The following is a 14202-nucleotide window of genomic DNA, read 5'->3' on the forward strand; positions in this document are numbered from 1 at the left end:
CACTTTCTTTGAGATATTCCTTAAAGCATACTTCTTTGCCTAAGTTATTATCCATTTGTCCAAATAATTTATTTCGTTTGGGGTCATTTTTTGTTTGATTATACTATTAAAAAGCAGCTTGGAAAGTTTGGCCGGACTAAAGGCAGTACATAAATACAACTTTTTGTTTTGCATATCTTCATACAACTGATATAATTGATTCATTTTTTAAAGTTACTGAAATTAGTGAGACTGCACAATGCTGATCATTTGATCACTTAGAAGATATTCTACATTTTACATATATAACATCCATTGTGTCCTATATATAATATTCTATACTATACAAAATTGTCAAAAACAACATATATTACAATAAATGCACATTTCATGTCTTCTACCTTACAAGCCATGTAATTTCCCAATACAAACTACATTATCGATTACACGAGGGGACAACAATCATTTGACGCTATGCACATTGACCAGAGATATTTTGCTAGTTTGTGTTGCTATTTATACCTCAATGAATAAGAAAGATTTTCTAGTCAATGAGATGGTCAGTGTTTATTGGGTTTTGACTGTGCTTGCATTGGTTGCTGTTTTTCCTTACTTTACAACTGGAACAAGATGACAAAAACCTTTATTCGTTGTGGAAGTCATGCTGAGGTCATGTAAGATGCCATATAAAGGTGAAACCTTTTACTCTTATGAAATAGCTTACCATCTTTCTACATATCAATACGTTCACAAATTGTATTAAGTGTAGCTATTGCAATTTCTGGGAGTAATCATTACATCCTACTTTTGCTGAAAACTGCGGAGGGAAATAAGTTTCTTCCCCTTGATGGAGACTGGTCTCTGACTGAAACAAAGACACTTTTCTAATTCCATTTTATCAAATCACATGCATGTATAAAACTTGCTTAGACCTCTGATGATCTGTTATATATGATTTCATACACCAGAAATATGAACTTTCATGAATTTTGATTCATTGTGTTCTGAGCTGAAAATGTGTTGCTAGAAAAGCGCAGCAGGTCAGGCAGCATCCAAAGAGCAGGAGAATCGACATTTCGGGCATGAGCCCTTCTTCAGGAATCAATAGTGTTCTGGTCAACCTTTTGTTCAAATTTGATGGATAAGATTAAGTTGTTCAACCTTTACATCTTTAGATTAGATTACTTACAGTGTGGAAACAGGCCCTTCAGCCCAACAAGTCCACAATGATCCTCCGAACAGCAACCCACCCAGACCCATTCCCCTACATTTACCCCTTCACCTAACACTACGGGCAATTTGGCACGGCCAATCCACCTAACCTGCACACCTTTGGACTGTGGGAGGAAACCAGACCACCCGGAGGAAACCCACGCAGACATGGGGAGAATGTGCAAACTCCACACAGAGTTTGCACATTCTTGTTTGGCTCTCAGCGGACTTTCTGTATTCACAAATGCTTGATCACTAAGACAACCTATTTCTATGACTGTGGTATCACTTGTTCTCAGCTATCTGCTGTTTAAACTTCAGAGTCATACAGCATGGAAACAGACCCCTTGGTCCAACCAATCCATGCTGAACATAATCTCAAACAAAACTAGCCCCACTCCTTACTCATATACCTCCAAACATTTCCTATTCATGTACTCATCTAAATGTCTTTTAAAAATTGTAACTGTGCCTGCATCCGTTACTTCTTCAGGAAGTTCATTCCACACATGAACGACCTTTTGTATAAAAGATTTGCCCCTCGTGACTTTTTAAAGTCTCTCTCCTCTCACTACTGCCTTTTTCTTTCCTCTCCAGGCACAATTGCTTAAAGGTGGCATGATGGCTCAATGGTTAGCAGTACAGTCTTATAGTGCTAGGGTCCCGGGTTCAATTCTAGCCTTGGGTAACTGTCTGTGTAGAGTTGGTACATTGTCTGTGTGGGTTTCCTCTGGGTACTCCAGTTTCCTCCCACAATCCAAAGCTGTGCAGGTCAGGTGGATTGACCATGCTAAATTGCTCCTAGTGTTAGGTGTGTTAGTCAGAGGGAAATAGCTCTGAGTGGATTACTGCACTTGTTGGGCTGAATGGCCTCTTCCACTCTGTAGGGAATGTAATCTAATCTAAAACTCTCCTGCCTGTATCCTTCCTTACCTCAAGTCCTTTACATCTATCAACCTGTGCTGACTAATCTACATTGGGCCCTTCATCTAATGCCCTAAATTTGAAATTCTTATCTATGTCTTGAAACCCTCCATGGCCTCTTCCTTTGTCTCTCCAACCTTACAATCAAATCAGAGATCTACATTCTTCCGTGCTTGTAACTCCAGTTTCCTTTGCCCCCACTCCACCCCTACATTCCCCCCCACCACCACCACACCCCACCATTGCTCTCCATGTCTCTTGTTGTCTAGTCCCAAGGCTCAGAAACTCCCTGCCTGAACTTCTACACCTGTCCATTTAAAAAAAATGTTGCCTAAAACTAACTCCTTTGACCAAGATATTGATGTCAATGCCTCTTTCACTGACTTTGGTATTAATGTTCATCTCATTATGTTCTTACAAAACACCTTAAGATGTTTTATGAAGTTAAGGAGCGATACATAGGAAACATCTTGCTTTGTTATTCAATCATAAATTTATCTTATCATCATGAGCACTCTATGATTTGCTTTGAAAACCCAGGAACTCAATCAATCAAAACAAAAAGCTGAAGCATTGGTTCATGTTGTCAATCTAGATCGTAGGTGACCTCAAGTCCAAAGGGACTACATTAAGATTAAGCAAGACCTCTTCTTCATTTGTCATTTCATTGGAAAGGAATGCTGTTCAAACCTTAGATATTAACAACATGAGAAATAACTTCGTGAGGCGGCCAATTAATACTTTGACCTGTTCTACCACTCAATGAGATTTTCTACTCAACATCATTTTCCAGTATTATCCCCATATTCCATGATGAATTTTATACATAGAAATCTTTCAAACTCTGTCCTGAATAAACTCAATGATAGCCTTCACAGCTATCTTAAGGAGAGGACTCCAGGGATTCACCAACCTCTTAATGAAGAAATTCTTCCTCATCCCGGTCACAGAGTCATAAAATCTAAATAATGAAGCCTTAATCTCGGCGCTAAAGAATAAACTCTTTATTTTGACAGTGCCTGTACCTGCACCCCTGAGTCTAGATCAATAAGTCAGGGGAGACGCCCATTTCTATATCTAGCCTGTCAAGCCTGTAAGTCTTCGTATGTTTAAGCAAGATCACTTCTCATTCGCCTACATTCCAGAGCATAAAGGCACAATCTATTTCATCTCTTTTTATAAGATAATCCCTCCATCTCAGGAATGAGTATACTTGTTATTCAGATGTAAAACTGCATGAAGTCCATCTGGGTAAACATTTCAAAGACAGTTCCTTCACTGTTGTGAACCAGTTAGTTAAGCCACCTAATCCACGGCTCTTACAAATGAATAAAAGGTTGCAGTTTCAAGCCTTTGAGCTCAAGAATTTGAGCACAATATTAAGGCTGACATTCTCGTGCAGTACTGAGGGACTGCTGCAGTGTTGGAAGTGCTAACTTTTAGATGGTTGTTAAACTGAGACTCTATCTGCCCCCTCAAGTGACAATAAAAATGTATGACTCTATTTCTAAGAGTATTCCAGCCAATATGTATCATTCAATCAACAGCAGAAAGAGGTATTCTGAAGAAGTCATCTCAGATTTGAAAAGTGTAACTCTGTTTTTCTCTCTCCACAGGTGTGTCCAGACCTGCTGAGTTTTTCTAGCATTCTTTTTGTCTGTTTTAAATTTCCAGCATCCAGTGTATTTTGCCTCTCGCATTTTTCACAAAATGACTTCTCTGGTAACTATCACTTGCTGTTTGTGGGAGCATGCTGTGTGCAAATTGACTCCTGTGTTTCCTACAACAATGACCACCCTTCATTGAGTGAAGAGTGCTTTGGGATGTCATAGATTTGTAGAGATGTACAGCATGGAAACATACCCTTCGGTCCAACTCATCCATGCTGACCAGATATCCTAAGTGGGGTAAAAACAATGACTGCAGATGCTGGAAACCAGATTCTGGATCAGTGGTGCTGGAAGAGCACAGCAGTTCAGGCAGCATCCAAAGTGCAGCGAAATCGACGTTTCGGGCAAAAGCCCTTCATCAGGAATAAAAGGGGCTTAGTGGCCATGTTTAAAAAAATCACACAGCACCAGGTTATAGTCCAACAGATTTATTTGGAAGCACTAGCTTTCAGAGCCTGTTGAACTATAACCTAGTGTTGTGTGATTTATAACTTTGTACACCCCAGTCCAACATCGGCACCTTCAAATCATAAGTGGCGACCGAAAGTGCTACATGAAGGCAAGTCGTCCTTCATGCAAAACCATTTTATGTAAATATTACGATTATTCTGTGAGGTTAAAGGTCACAAATGTGGTTATAATCTATTTGTCCTTGTGTACACACTGACTACCTTCCAAATTCATTTGTCGTGTAATTAGTGGAAGTTCTAGTAAAGTTGGAAACTCAGCAAAGCGAGGCACTGACAAGATCTGTTTTGTTCTGCACTGATTACAAAGCTTTTGCACCGCATATTGGTTCCGTGCCAGAGCCTCTCACACACATATACTATACTGAATATTTCTAGCGCTAGGACCCCAGGGGAAACCACTTCTCACCATCTCGCCGACAACCTTCACTTCAGCATCACTCGGCGAGCGCGTCCCATGAGGATTGCAGGGAAATTGAACTTTAATTAAAAACTTCCCCGCGAATATTTGCAGAACCAGCAGCGGGAAAATCATCGGGAGAGCAGCTCTCAGAACTTGGACTGTAGGTGAAGTTTTGAAGAGTCTTTATACTCATTTCTTCCAAAGAAGAAATTTGAAGATTTACTTCGAGAGGAGTAACTTTCATCTGTTTCCAATCAACATAGATTCGTTTCTGACAATATTTCGGAAGATACCACCTTATGGTGTCAGTGGTGGCGACTTCAATATCTTTCTTCTTTGAAAAGTTCCTGGGAATTTTATATTTGCATTTGTCTTTTGGGAATTACATTTTGTAAAGATTTTCTTTTACTTGTCTTTTGGGGTTATATTTAAATTTTTTGTGCATTTATCTGTTGGAGTTACATTTTTGAACGGTACTTTTTATTTAAACCTTTTGGAGTTACATTTTTTAAAAAAAACCTTTACATTAGTTCTTTGGAGTTATATTTTAACAATATTTTTTATATTGATCTTTTGGAGTTACGTTTTAAGATTTCTTTAAACATTTATCTTTGGATGTTTTAAATGATATTTTTAAATCGGTCTTTTGGAGTGTTTTTTTTACGTTTTTTGGAGTTACATTTTAAAGTTTTTTTACATTTATTTTAGGAGCTATATTTTTAAAAGTCTTTTTCACATTAGTCTTTTGGAGTTACATTTTGAAATGATGTCTTTGACATTTATATTTGGATTTACATTTTAAAAAGATATTTTCAGCTTTGTCTTTTAAAGTTAATTTTAATGTTTTTACCTTAATCTTTCGGAGTTACATTTTTATAAACTTTTTTTTACATTTATCTTTTGAAATTACATTTTTTTAAACTTTTTTTCACATGTTGTGGATGGCCTCTCCACTGTGTCTTTTTTGAATTTACAGTTTTAGTTTTATTCCAGTAATCTTTGGGAGTTAGGTTTTATCAGTGAATTTTTTTGCGTTAGTCTTTTGGAACTCGGTGCTGAAAAGTGAATTGGAAGATTTCCCTTCCTCACTCGCTGCTTGACCATGCTGGGGAGCAGTGACTCTGGCCCTGGCCGGAGGACCTCGTGGCTGGTCAGCGCCTTGTCCCATCACTTCGGCCCCGAGGGCGGCCAAGTGGACAACGAGATTGTGGTGTTAGCCACCGGCCTGGACCAGTACCTGCAGGAGATCTTCCACCACTTGGACTACGAGGGGGACGGGCTGGTGTCGGGCGAGGACTTTCGGGCTCTGTGCTTCGTGCTGGGGCTGGAGGATGGGGTGGAAGGGCCGCCCGAGGCGGTCACCTTCCGGCACTTCCACGCCCTCCTGTGCGAGCCTTTCCACGGCCTCGTGGGTCGGAGGGAGCCCGGGCTGCGGCTGCCCGTCAGTAAAGAGACGGAGCACATTGAGAGGCAGATCCAGCTGCGGTGCCCTCGCCGGAGGAGGAAGAGAAGCGTGTCCTTCCAGCTGCCCCGGGAGGGAGGCGCAGAGGAGGAGGAGGGGAGCCCCGGGGCACAGCAAGATCCCAGTGCCAGGGAGCTGGAGAATGCCAGCCTGCGGGAGCTGGTGGAGGATCTCCGGGGCGCCTTGCAGAGCAGCGATGCCCGCTGCCTGGCTCTGGAAGTCGGCCTCCACAAAGCCATCACTGGCCTCCCCGGGGCTCCCAGGCACCGGAGGCGGCAGCTCCAGGAGCCCCGGCCGCCCGCACCGAGCTGCCCGGGCTCCCGCCACCTGCTCCGGGAGCTGGAGCTGATCCGCTCGTCCCGGGACGGCCAGCTGGACGAGGCGAGGCGCCTGAACCGGCAGCTGGAGCAGGAGCTGCGGGACGCTCACTGCCGCCTCGGGCACCGGGAGCACCGGCTCGCCGCCCTCCGAGCCGAGCACGGCCGGCTCCGGGCTCAAGCCGAGAGGGTGAGCTCCGCACTCCGGGCCGCCCTGAGCAACGTGAAGGAGCTGGAGAGGAGAGTCCGGCAGCTGCCGCTGTTGGAGAGCCGGCTCCAGGAGCTGGAAGACCAGCTACAGCTGGACAGGTCAGTGCACACACTCTCTCATTCCCAGGGACTGTTCTAATGCAGCGGTAATGTCCCTGCCTCTGAGCCAGAAGACTCAGGTTCCCATCCAAATTCATTCCAACATCACACCTCAAACTGCTCCAGTACACAGCGGTAATGTCCCTGCCTCTGAGCCAGAAGACTCAGGTTCCCATCCTAATACCTTAATACACCTGAACAGTATATTTATATAAAGAAATCACATCCCAAACTGCACCAGTACACACTGGTAATGTCCCTGCCTCTGAGCTAGAAAACCCAGATTCCCATCCAAATTCATTCCAACATTGCACCTCAAACTGCTCTAGTACATAGTGGTAGTGACCCAACCTCTGAGCCAGAAAACCCAAGTTCCCATCCTAATACCTTAATACACCTGAACAGGATATTTATACAAAGAAATCACATCCCAAACTACTCCAGTACACAGTGGTATTGTCCCTGCCTCTGAGCCAGAAGAGCCATTTTGCCATCCCAGTGTCATAATACATCAAAAGATATAAAAGAGACCTAAGGGGCAATGTTTTCACACAGAGTATGGAATGAGCTGCCAGACGAAGTGGTGGGAGTTGATACAATTGCAACATTTAAAAGGCATCTGGATGGGTATATGAAGAGGAAGGGTTTGGAGGGATATGGGCTGGGTGCTGGCAGGTGGGGCTAGATTGGGTTGAGATATCTGGTCGGCATGGCTGAGTTGGACCGAAAGGTCTGTTTCCATGGTTGTACATCTCTATGACTCTATATCCTGAACTGCTCTAGTGCACAGTGGTCGTGTCTTTAGCTCTGAGTCAGAAGCCCCAGGTTTACATCCACATGTCATAATAAATCTAAACACATTGTTTTTAAATCAATGTATTTTTCACACTCAAAGGTGTTCTTATGCATGGTGGGAGTGTCCTTGCCTCTGAACAAAAGTCTCAAATCCCCATCCTAATGTCACAATACAGCTGAACAGGTTGATTTTAAAAATATACCTCTTATCAGACATTAAGAGAAACAGCATCCTGTCCATAGTGAATTCTTTACACTCCATTTCTAATTGACAGCAGACCCCCTTGGATTTTGGAACAAGTAAAGTTATTCTAGTTCTACTTGACCATAATGCTGATCTGTCATCAGAGAGAGTGGTAGTGGCTTAACCTGAGGGTCTCAAGCCTCAGGTGAGGGGAGAGATTGAGGAGAGTCCTTTGTGGTAAACTCAGCCAATGCAGGAATCAAGCCCACACTGTTGGTGTCACTCTGCATCACAAAATCAGCCATCCAGCCAAATGAGCTGATCAACCCCTTGCAGCAAGTGACTGACCAATGAACCAGTTCAAAAGATCAGTCATATTGGAGCTGAAACATTAACTATGTCTCTCACTCCACAGATACTGGCAGACTTGCTGAGTTTCTTCAGCACTTTCACCGTTTATTTTAGATTTGCAGCAGTATTTTGCTTTTATTTAATTGACTTCAACTTATTTTTTGTGTGAGGATGGTGGGGGGTTAGCTTGTTTGAAAACCACCTCAGATCATTCGGGTACAAGTTACTTCTGTTGCCTGCTCAGATGTGCACTGTACACATACCAAGGATGCACTCAGTTTGAATCATCTGCTCTCGGCTCTAATGACAGGCAAGAGCCAGGGGCCACAGCCTCCAGTTCCACTTTGCCCCCGTAACATAGAAGGTATGAGAGTGAAGACTTCTTATGTTATCCATTGTAATTGTGGAAACGTTTTGGAGTTTGTAACAGGTTTGTCATTGTACTTTGAGGAAATTACCTGGAGAAAGTCTCCCCTTTCGGAACTCATTGTCAGGTTGTGGTTGTCAATATAAAAGACAGTGTTTGTTGATCGCCTCGTAAAGAGATTGTGTAACTTCTCAGAATCACAGAAGGGTTACGGCACATTGCCTCCAGCTCATTAAATGAGTTCATTGACCAGTATCCATGTCCTGCAGTTCTGTATTCCCTTTTACTTGACCTGCAGTAGTGAATATAATGTGGCATATGGACAATGATGAATACACCATAGACTACCACATCAATGTCTGCTAATATTTCAACCAAATCATTTCAAAAATAATACGTCTCATATATGTAGTTAAAAATCACACAACACTTGGCTATAGTCCAACAGGTTTAATTGGAAGCACACTAGCTTCCAGAGCGTTGCTCCTTCATCAGGTGATAGTGGAGGGCTCAATCCTAATACACAGAATTTATAGGAAAAATTTATAGTGTGGTGTAACTGAAATTATACATTGAAAAATATCTTGATTGTCTGTTGAGTCTTTCATCTGTTTGAATACCATGAAACTATCATGGTATTCAAACCTTTTAACTTTGGACACCCCAGTCCAACACCGGCACCTCCAAATCATGTCTCATATATATATTCCTTATCCATTTGACTCCAAATCTAAACATTACCTTCCAAAAGGAGCCACTTAATTTTGTTTCATTTGTTCATGGGATGTGCACATCATTGGCCAAGCCATCCCTAGTTGCTCCTGACAGGGTGATGGCAAGTTGCCTTCTCAAATTGTTGCAGTCCTGGGCTTGTAGGTACACCCATAAAGTCATTAGAGAGAGAGAGAGAGAGAGAGAGAGAGTTCCAATTTGAATTGTTCATATTGAATTATAAACGATTAATGACTTTAAAAACAAAAGCGATTTGCTGAGAGAGACTTTTTTAAAACTCATTCATGATATGGGTGCTTCACAGACTTGGCCACTAAATGCCCTTCCTAATTGCCCATGCAAAGTTGGTGTTGAGCTGCCAGATTGAATAGCTGCATTCCTTAATGTGTAGGTACATCCACAGGGACATTATAGAAGAAGCTCCAGGATTTTGACTCAACAACTGTGTATTTCCAGGGTTACTTCTAAGGGATGGAGTTCCCCGGCACATGCAGCTCTGACTATATTGGCACAAGAGAGCTGTGATCAATCTTGGAGGGCTTACAACCATTGACAGGTGTGACTTGAGTGCTTTGTGGTAACACCAATGGATCAATGGACATCTTCAGTGGAATCATTAGCAGGTCCCAAAAGGAGCAACCAGAAAGTAGGTGTTGATGTTTCTATCAAATTAAAAGCATAGTTTGCAGCTTTGGAAATGATACAGATTGGAGTGCAGCAAAACCTGGTTTACTGTATTCAAGTGTCCTGTGGTTACCAGAATTTGCTAGCTGCCATTTGGTTAGCAAAACAGTTGATTGTTGGGGATCCCGGTCTGAAGGAATGTGCAATGTTTACAGACTCTCCTGAAGGTCAGGCAGCATCAGAGGAGCAGGAGAATCACTGTTTTGAGCATAAGCCCTGATGCCTGAAACGTCAATTCTCCTGAAACGTCAATTCTCCTGCTCCTCTGATGTTGCCTGACCTGCTGTAGTTTTCCAGCAACATACTCTCGATCCTGATCTCCAGCGTCTGCAGTCCTCACTTTCTCTTAGACTCTCCTGAAGATTTGATGGGAAAGTGAGAGAACACTTCCCCCACCTCCTCCAACCCTCCCCCTACCAACCAACCAAGAAGTTCAATCCTGTGGTTTGGTTTGGATTGTAGTTGAGGGAGTAGTATGCCATGTTCTTTGGGACTGCGCTTGTTGGAGTTTAGAAGGATGAGAAAGGAATCCTCATTGAAACTGACAGAATACTGAGGGACCTGCATCGAGTAGACATGGAGAAAGTGTTTTCAAGAGTAGGTAAGACTACGACCCAAGGGCACAGCCTCACAGTGAAATACTGTAATGCCCCTTTCAAACCGAGAGGAGGAATTTATTTGCCAGAGGTTGGTGAATCTGTGGAACTCATGGTCTCAGAAGGCTGAGAAGATCAAGTTATTGAGTGTATTTAAGTCAGAGATCAAGAGCTTCTTCATTATTAAGGGGATCAAGGGTTATGTGGAGAATGCAGGAAAATGGGTTTGAGAAACATATCAGCTCTGATCGAATGGCAGAGTAAACTCGATGGGCTGAATGGCCTAACTCAGCTCCTATATCTTATGGAATGGAGTGAGAAGTATGAAAGATGAGGAAACAGTGAATCTATGTAATATTGAAGAATGTCCCAAATATTTTACACCCAATTAAATACTTCGCTGATATAATGTAGGATATGTATCAGCTAAATTGCACACTGTAACTTCTCACAAACAGATTAATGACCAAGTATACGTTATGCTGATAATATTAAATGGAGCGAAGCATAACAAGCTGCATCAAATTGAGTGGGCCAACATGAAGTTTAGCTGAATATAATGGAACTGAAATAATGTAATAAGTTGATGTTGGAAACCTGTCCCTGACAGAAAGGGGCTAATTGGCAATCAGTCCGTATTGTGATCCATCTTTGGAAAAGGCAGCTGATAAAACAGTCACAATTTCTTCACAACCAATTACAGTACCTGCAGTGTGCTATTGTACACAACTTTAAAGATGAGTGAAATGGTCTGGGCTTGTTGAGTGTTTTGCAAGAGATTTCTGCTGCCATCAGCCGTCTGTAAAATGCTCTTTATTTGCGTGAAACCACAGCAACTTGTAACATTCTATTAGGAGGCATATATTGTTTGCTAATGTCAGCACAACTCAACAACTGAGTTACACAATGGAGAATGCAGCAAATGTACTACTCACCTCACAAGGCAAAATGAAAGATTCTCCAGTGTCTGCACAAAGAAGTGTGAGATGAGAAAATGTAACAGCAGAAATCAGAATCTTTGTTGGATGGAAACACAATGAGTTTTCAGTCACATCTTTTGATCTATATGTTTGACATTTATTCCCTCCATGAGGAAATTCTCCTTTTAGAATGTTAGAACATTACAGTGCATTATAGGCCCTTCAGCCCTTGATATTGCCCTGAACTGTGGAACCAACCTGAATTCTATCTAACCTACACTATTCCATTTTCATCCATATGTTTATCCAATGACCATTTAAATTTCCTTAAAGTTGGCAAGTCTACTCCTATTGCAGGCAGTGCTTTCCATACCCCTACTACTTTCTGAGTAAAGAAACTACCTCTGACATCTGTCCTATATCTATCACCCCTCAATTTAAAGCTACATCCCCTCGTGTTAGCTATCACTATTGAGGGAAAAGGCTCTCACTGTCCACCCTATCTAACTCTCTGATTATCTTATATGTCTCAATTAAGGCACCTGTCAACCTTCGCTCTAACGAAAACAGCCTCAAATCCCTCATTAGACTTTCCCTCCATACCAGGCAACATCTGAGTAAATCTCCTCTGAACCTTTTCCAAAGCTTCCACATCCTTCCTATAATGTAGTGGCCAGAGCTGCATGAAATACTCCAAGTGCGGCCGCACCAGAGTTTTGTACAGCTGCAACATAACCTCATGGCTCTGAAGTTCAATCCCTCTATACACCATATGCCTTCTTAACAAACCTATCAACCTGGTTGGCAACTTCCAGGGATTTATGTACATGGACACTGAGATCTCTCTGCTCATCTGCACAGCCCAGAATCTTACCATTAGCCCAGTACTCTTTATTCCTGTTGCTACTTCCAAAATGAATCACCTCACGCTTTTCCACATTAAACTCCATTTGCCACCTCTCAGCCCAGCTCCGCAGCTTATCTATGTCCATCCGTAACCTGCAACATCCTTCGTCACTATCTACAACTCCACCGACCTTAGTGTTATTGTTGTTTAATTCTGTCCTATCCTCTCACAATATACTTCTCTGATCCACTGAATTTCTTGACACAGAAGGCAGTCAACACTTGGAACAGGTTGTCTGAAGAATGGTTCCGATCAGGATATAGGACTCATTTTCGAAAAAAAACCAACAAAATGACAGTGAAACTTTGTTATTTGAAAGTGGAGTCCATTGGGGGCAAAGTGATTTCTTTAACCAAAAATAAGTTTTTTTCAAACCAAGCCCATGTTACTTTAGTTACAACAAAGTGGTATGGGACTCAGTGATAACTGTTTTTCTCTCCATCGATGCTGAGTTTACATCGCACGTTCCAAATGACCTGACAAGTATCTTCTGGTGCAGTTCACTTTATGAAGGTTATGAGCATAATGGTGATGGGAAGAGAATTTGTAGCTTTCTTGGATCAGTTCATTGGCATAATTCCTCAAAGTCTCAGATGTGATTTGTACTCGTGCAGGGAACAGAAAATTGTGGCAGATGCAGAAGTTCAATGATATATACAGTTAAAATGAGGAGGGATAAAAGGGCCTCTCAAACCACTGATAACTGAAAGAAGAGAGCATGGAAAAGGACTGGGAAAGGAAACATTACATGTAGGTTTGGATTTGAATGCAAATGATGAGTCAGCCTAACACCCAGTTCCTGTTTGGGGATCACTGAAGTGGAAGTGATATAATTCTCCCCATCCTCAAAGATCAGTATTGTAGTATGTGTGGGAAGAGGTGGAAGCCAGTCAGAGAATACTGCAGTATAGTAATTGTAGTCAACCTGATTAGACAATTGTATGCCCTACCTTCAGGGCAAGTGGGACTTGAACCTGGACCACCTGGCTCAGAGGTAAGGGCAATGCCAATGTTCCTCAGCGTGTTGTGGTAAACCAGAATGTAAATGTGCTAATGTTGATAATGGAGATTATATTGCCACACGGACAGTAGTGGAGAGTATGAGAGAGAAGTACATGTTGAAGCAGAAGTGAAACACTGCTTTAAGAAAGCTATACTCAGTAAGATGTGTATTCAGTGGTAAATAATGAATTTTGAGTGCAGAAGAGAGTGAGAGAGCCTTACTTTAGGATGAATAAAGGTTACAAGGGACAGTAGGAACCTGTAAGAGTGGTGGTGAGTGCCTGGAATACGCTACCAGAGGAGGTGGTGGAAACAGACCCAATAGCAGCATTCAAGAAACACCTGGATGAATCCATGAATGGGAAGGGAATAGAGATTTATGGATCCTGTAAGTGAAGACAGTTTTAGTGTAGAAGGGCAAAATGTGTTGGCGCAGGCTTGGCGGGATGAAGGACCCGTTCCTGTGCTGTATTGTTCTTTTGCTGTTTAGTACGAGTGGAGACACCTAACACACAAGAGAACCAAAAGATTATGGACATCATGAAGTTGTAAACATGCTAACCACATTGTGCTCTTGAAAGAACAACATTGCTTCACACCTTGCTGTAGCTTTTCTTGAAATAGATGGTAGAATTCTGGTTGTGCCAACTCAGCAGCTGTAATGACCATTTCCCCCCAGTTGATGCCACAGGGGCCAGGTGCCACTATGTCTGGATGAATATGTTCTATTGAACCAGGCTGGCACGAGTTAGAGATATGGTATAATTGAAAACATGACATACCCGTGAATGGAGTGCTTCCACAGCTGTGTCAGAGTGATATTTGTCACACCATATCCATATAATTAGGTATTAACTTGCAGCCCCTGGATTGGACTGTCTCTGTACATTAATCTTCAATGACACAAGCATCACTGCTCAT

The 14202-nt window shown here is 42.3% G+C and overlaps 1 protein-coding gene across 1 annotated transcript in view; it reads left to right on the top strand.

Moving 5' to 3' along the window:
* Positions 1–5617: 5617 nt before the first annotated feature.
* The window catches only part of LOC132828335 (EF-hand and coiled-coil domain-containing protein 1-like), a 31576-nt gene continuing 22991 nt past the window's right edge, over positions 5618–14202 (top strand). Inside the window, exon 1 of the mRNA XM_060845355.1 lies at positions 5618–6743. Coding sequence (XP_060701338.1) covers positions 5758–6743 — 986 coding nt within the window. The 5' untranslated portion in view covers positions 5618–5757. The remainder of the gene's footprint in view (positions 6744–14202) is intronic.

This window comes from Hemiscyllium ocellatum, chromosome 26, assembly GCF_020745735.1.
Source record: "Hemiscyllium ocellatum isolate sHemOce1 chromosome 26, sHemOce1.pat.X.cur, whole genome shotgun sequence".
Lineage (NCBI taxonomy): Eukaryota > Metazoa > Chordata > Chondrichthyes > Orectolobiformes > Hemiscylliidae > Hemiscyllium > Hemiscyllium ocellatum.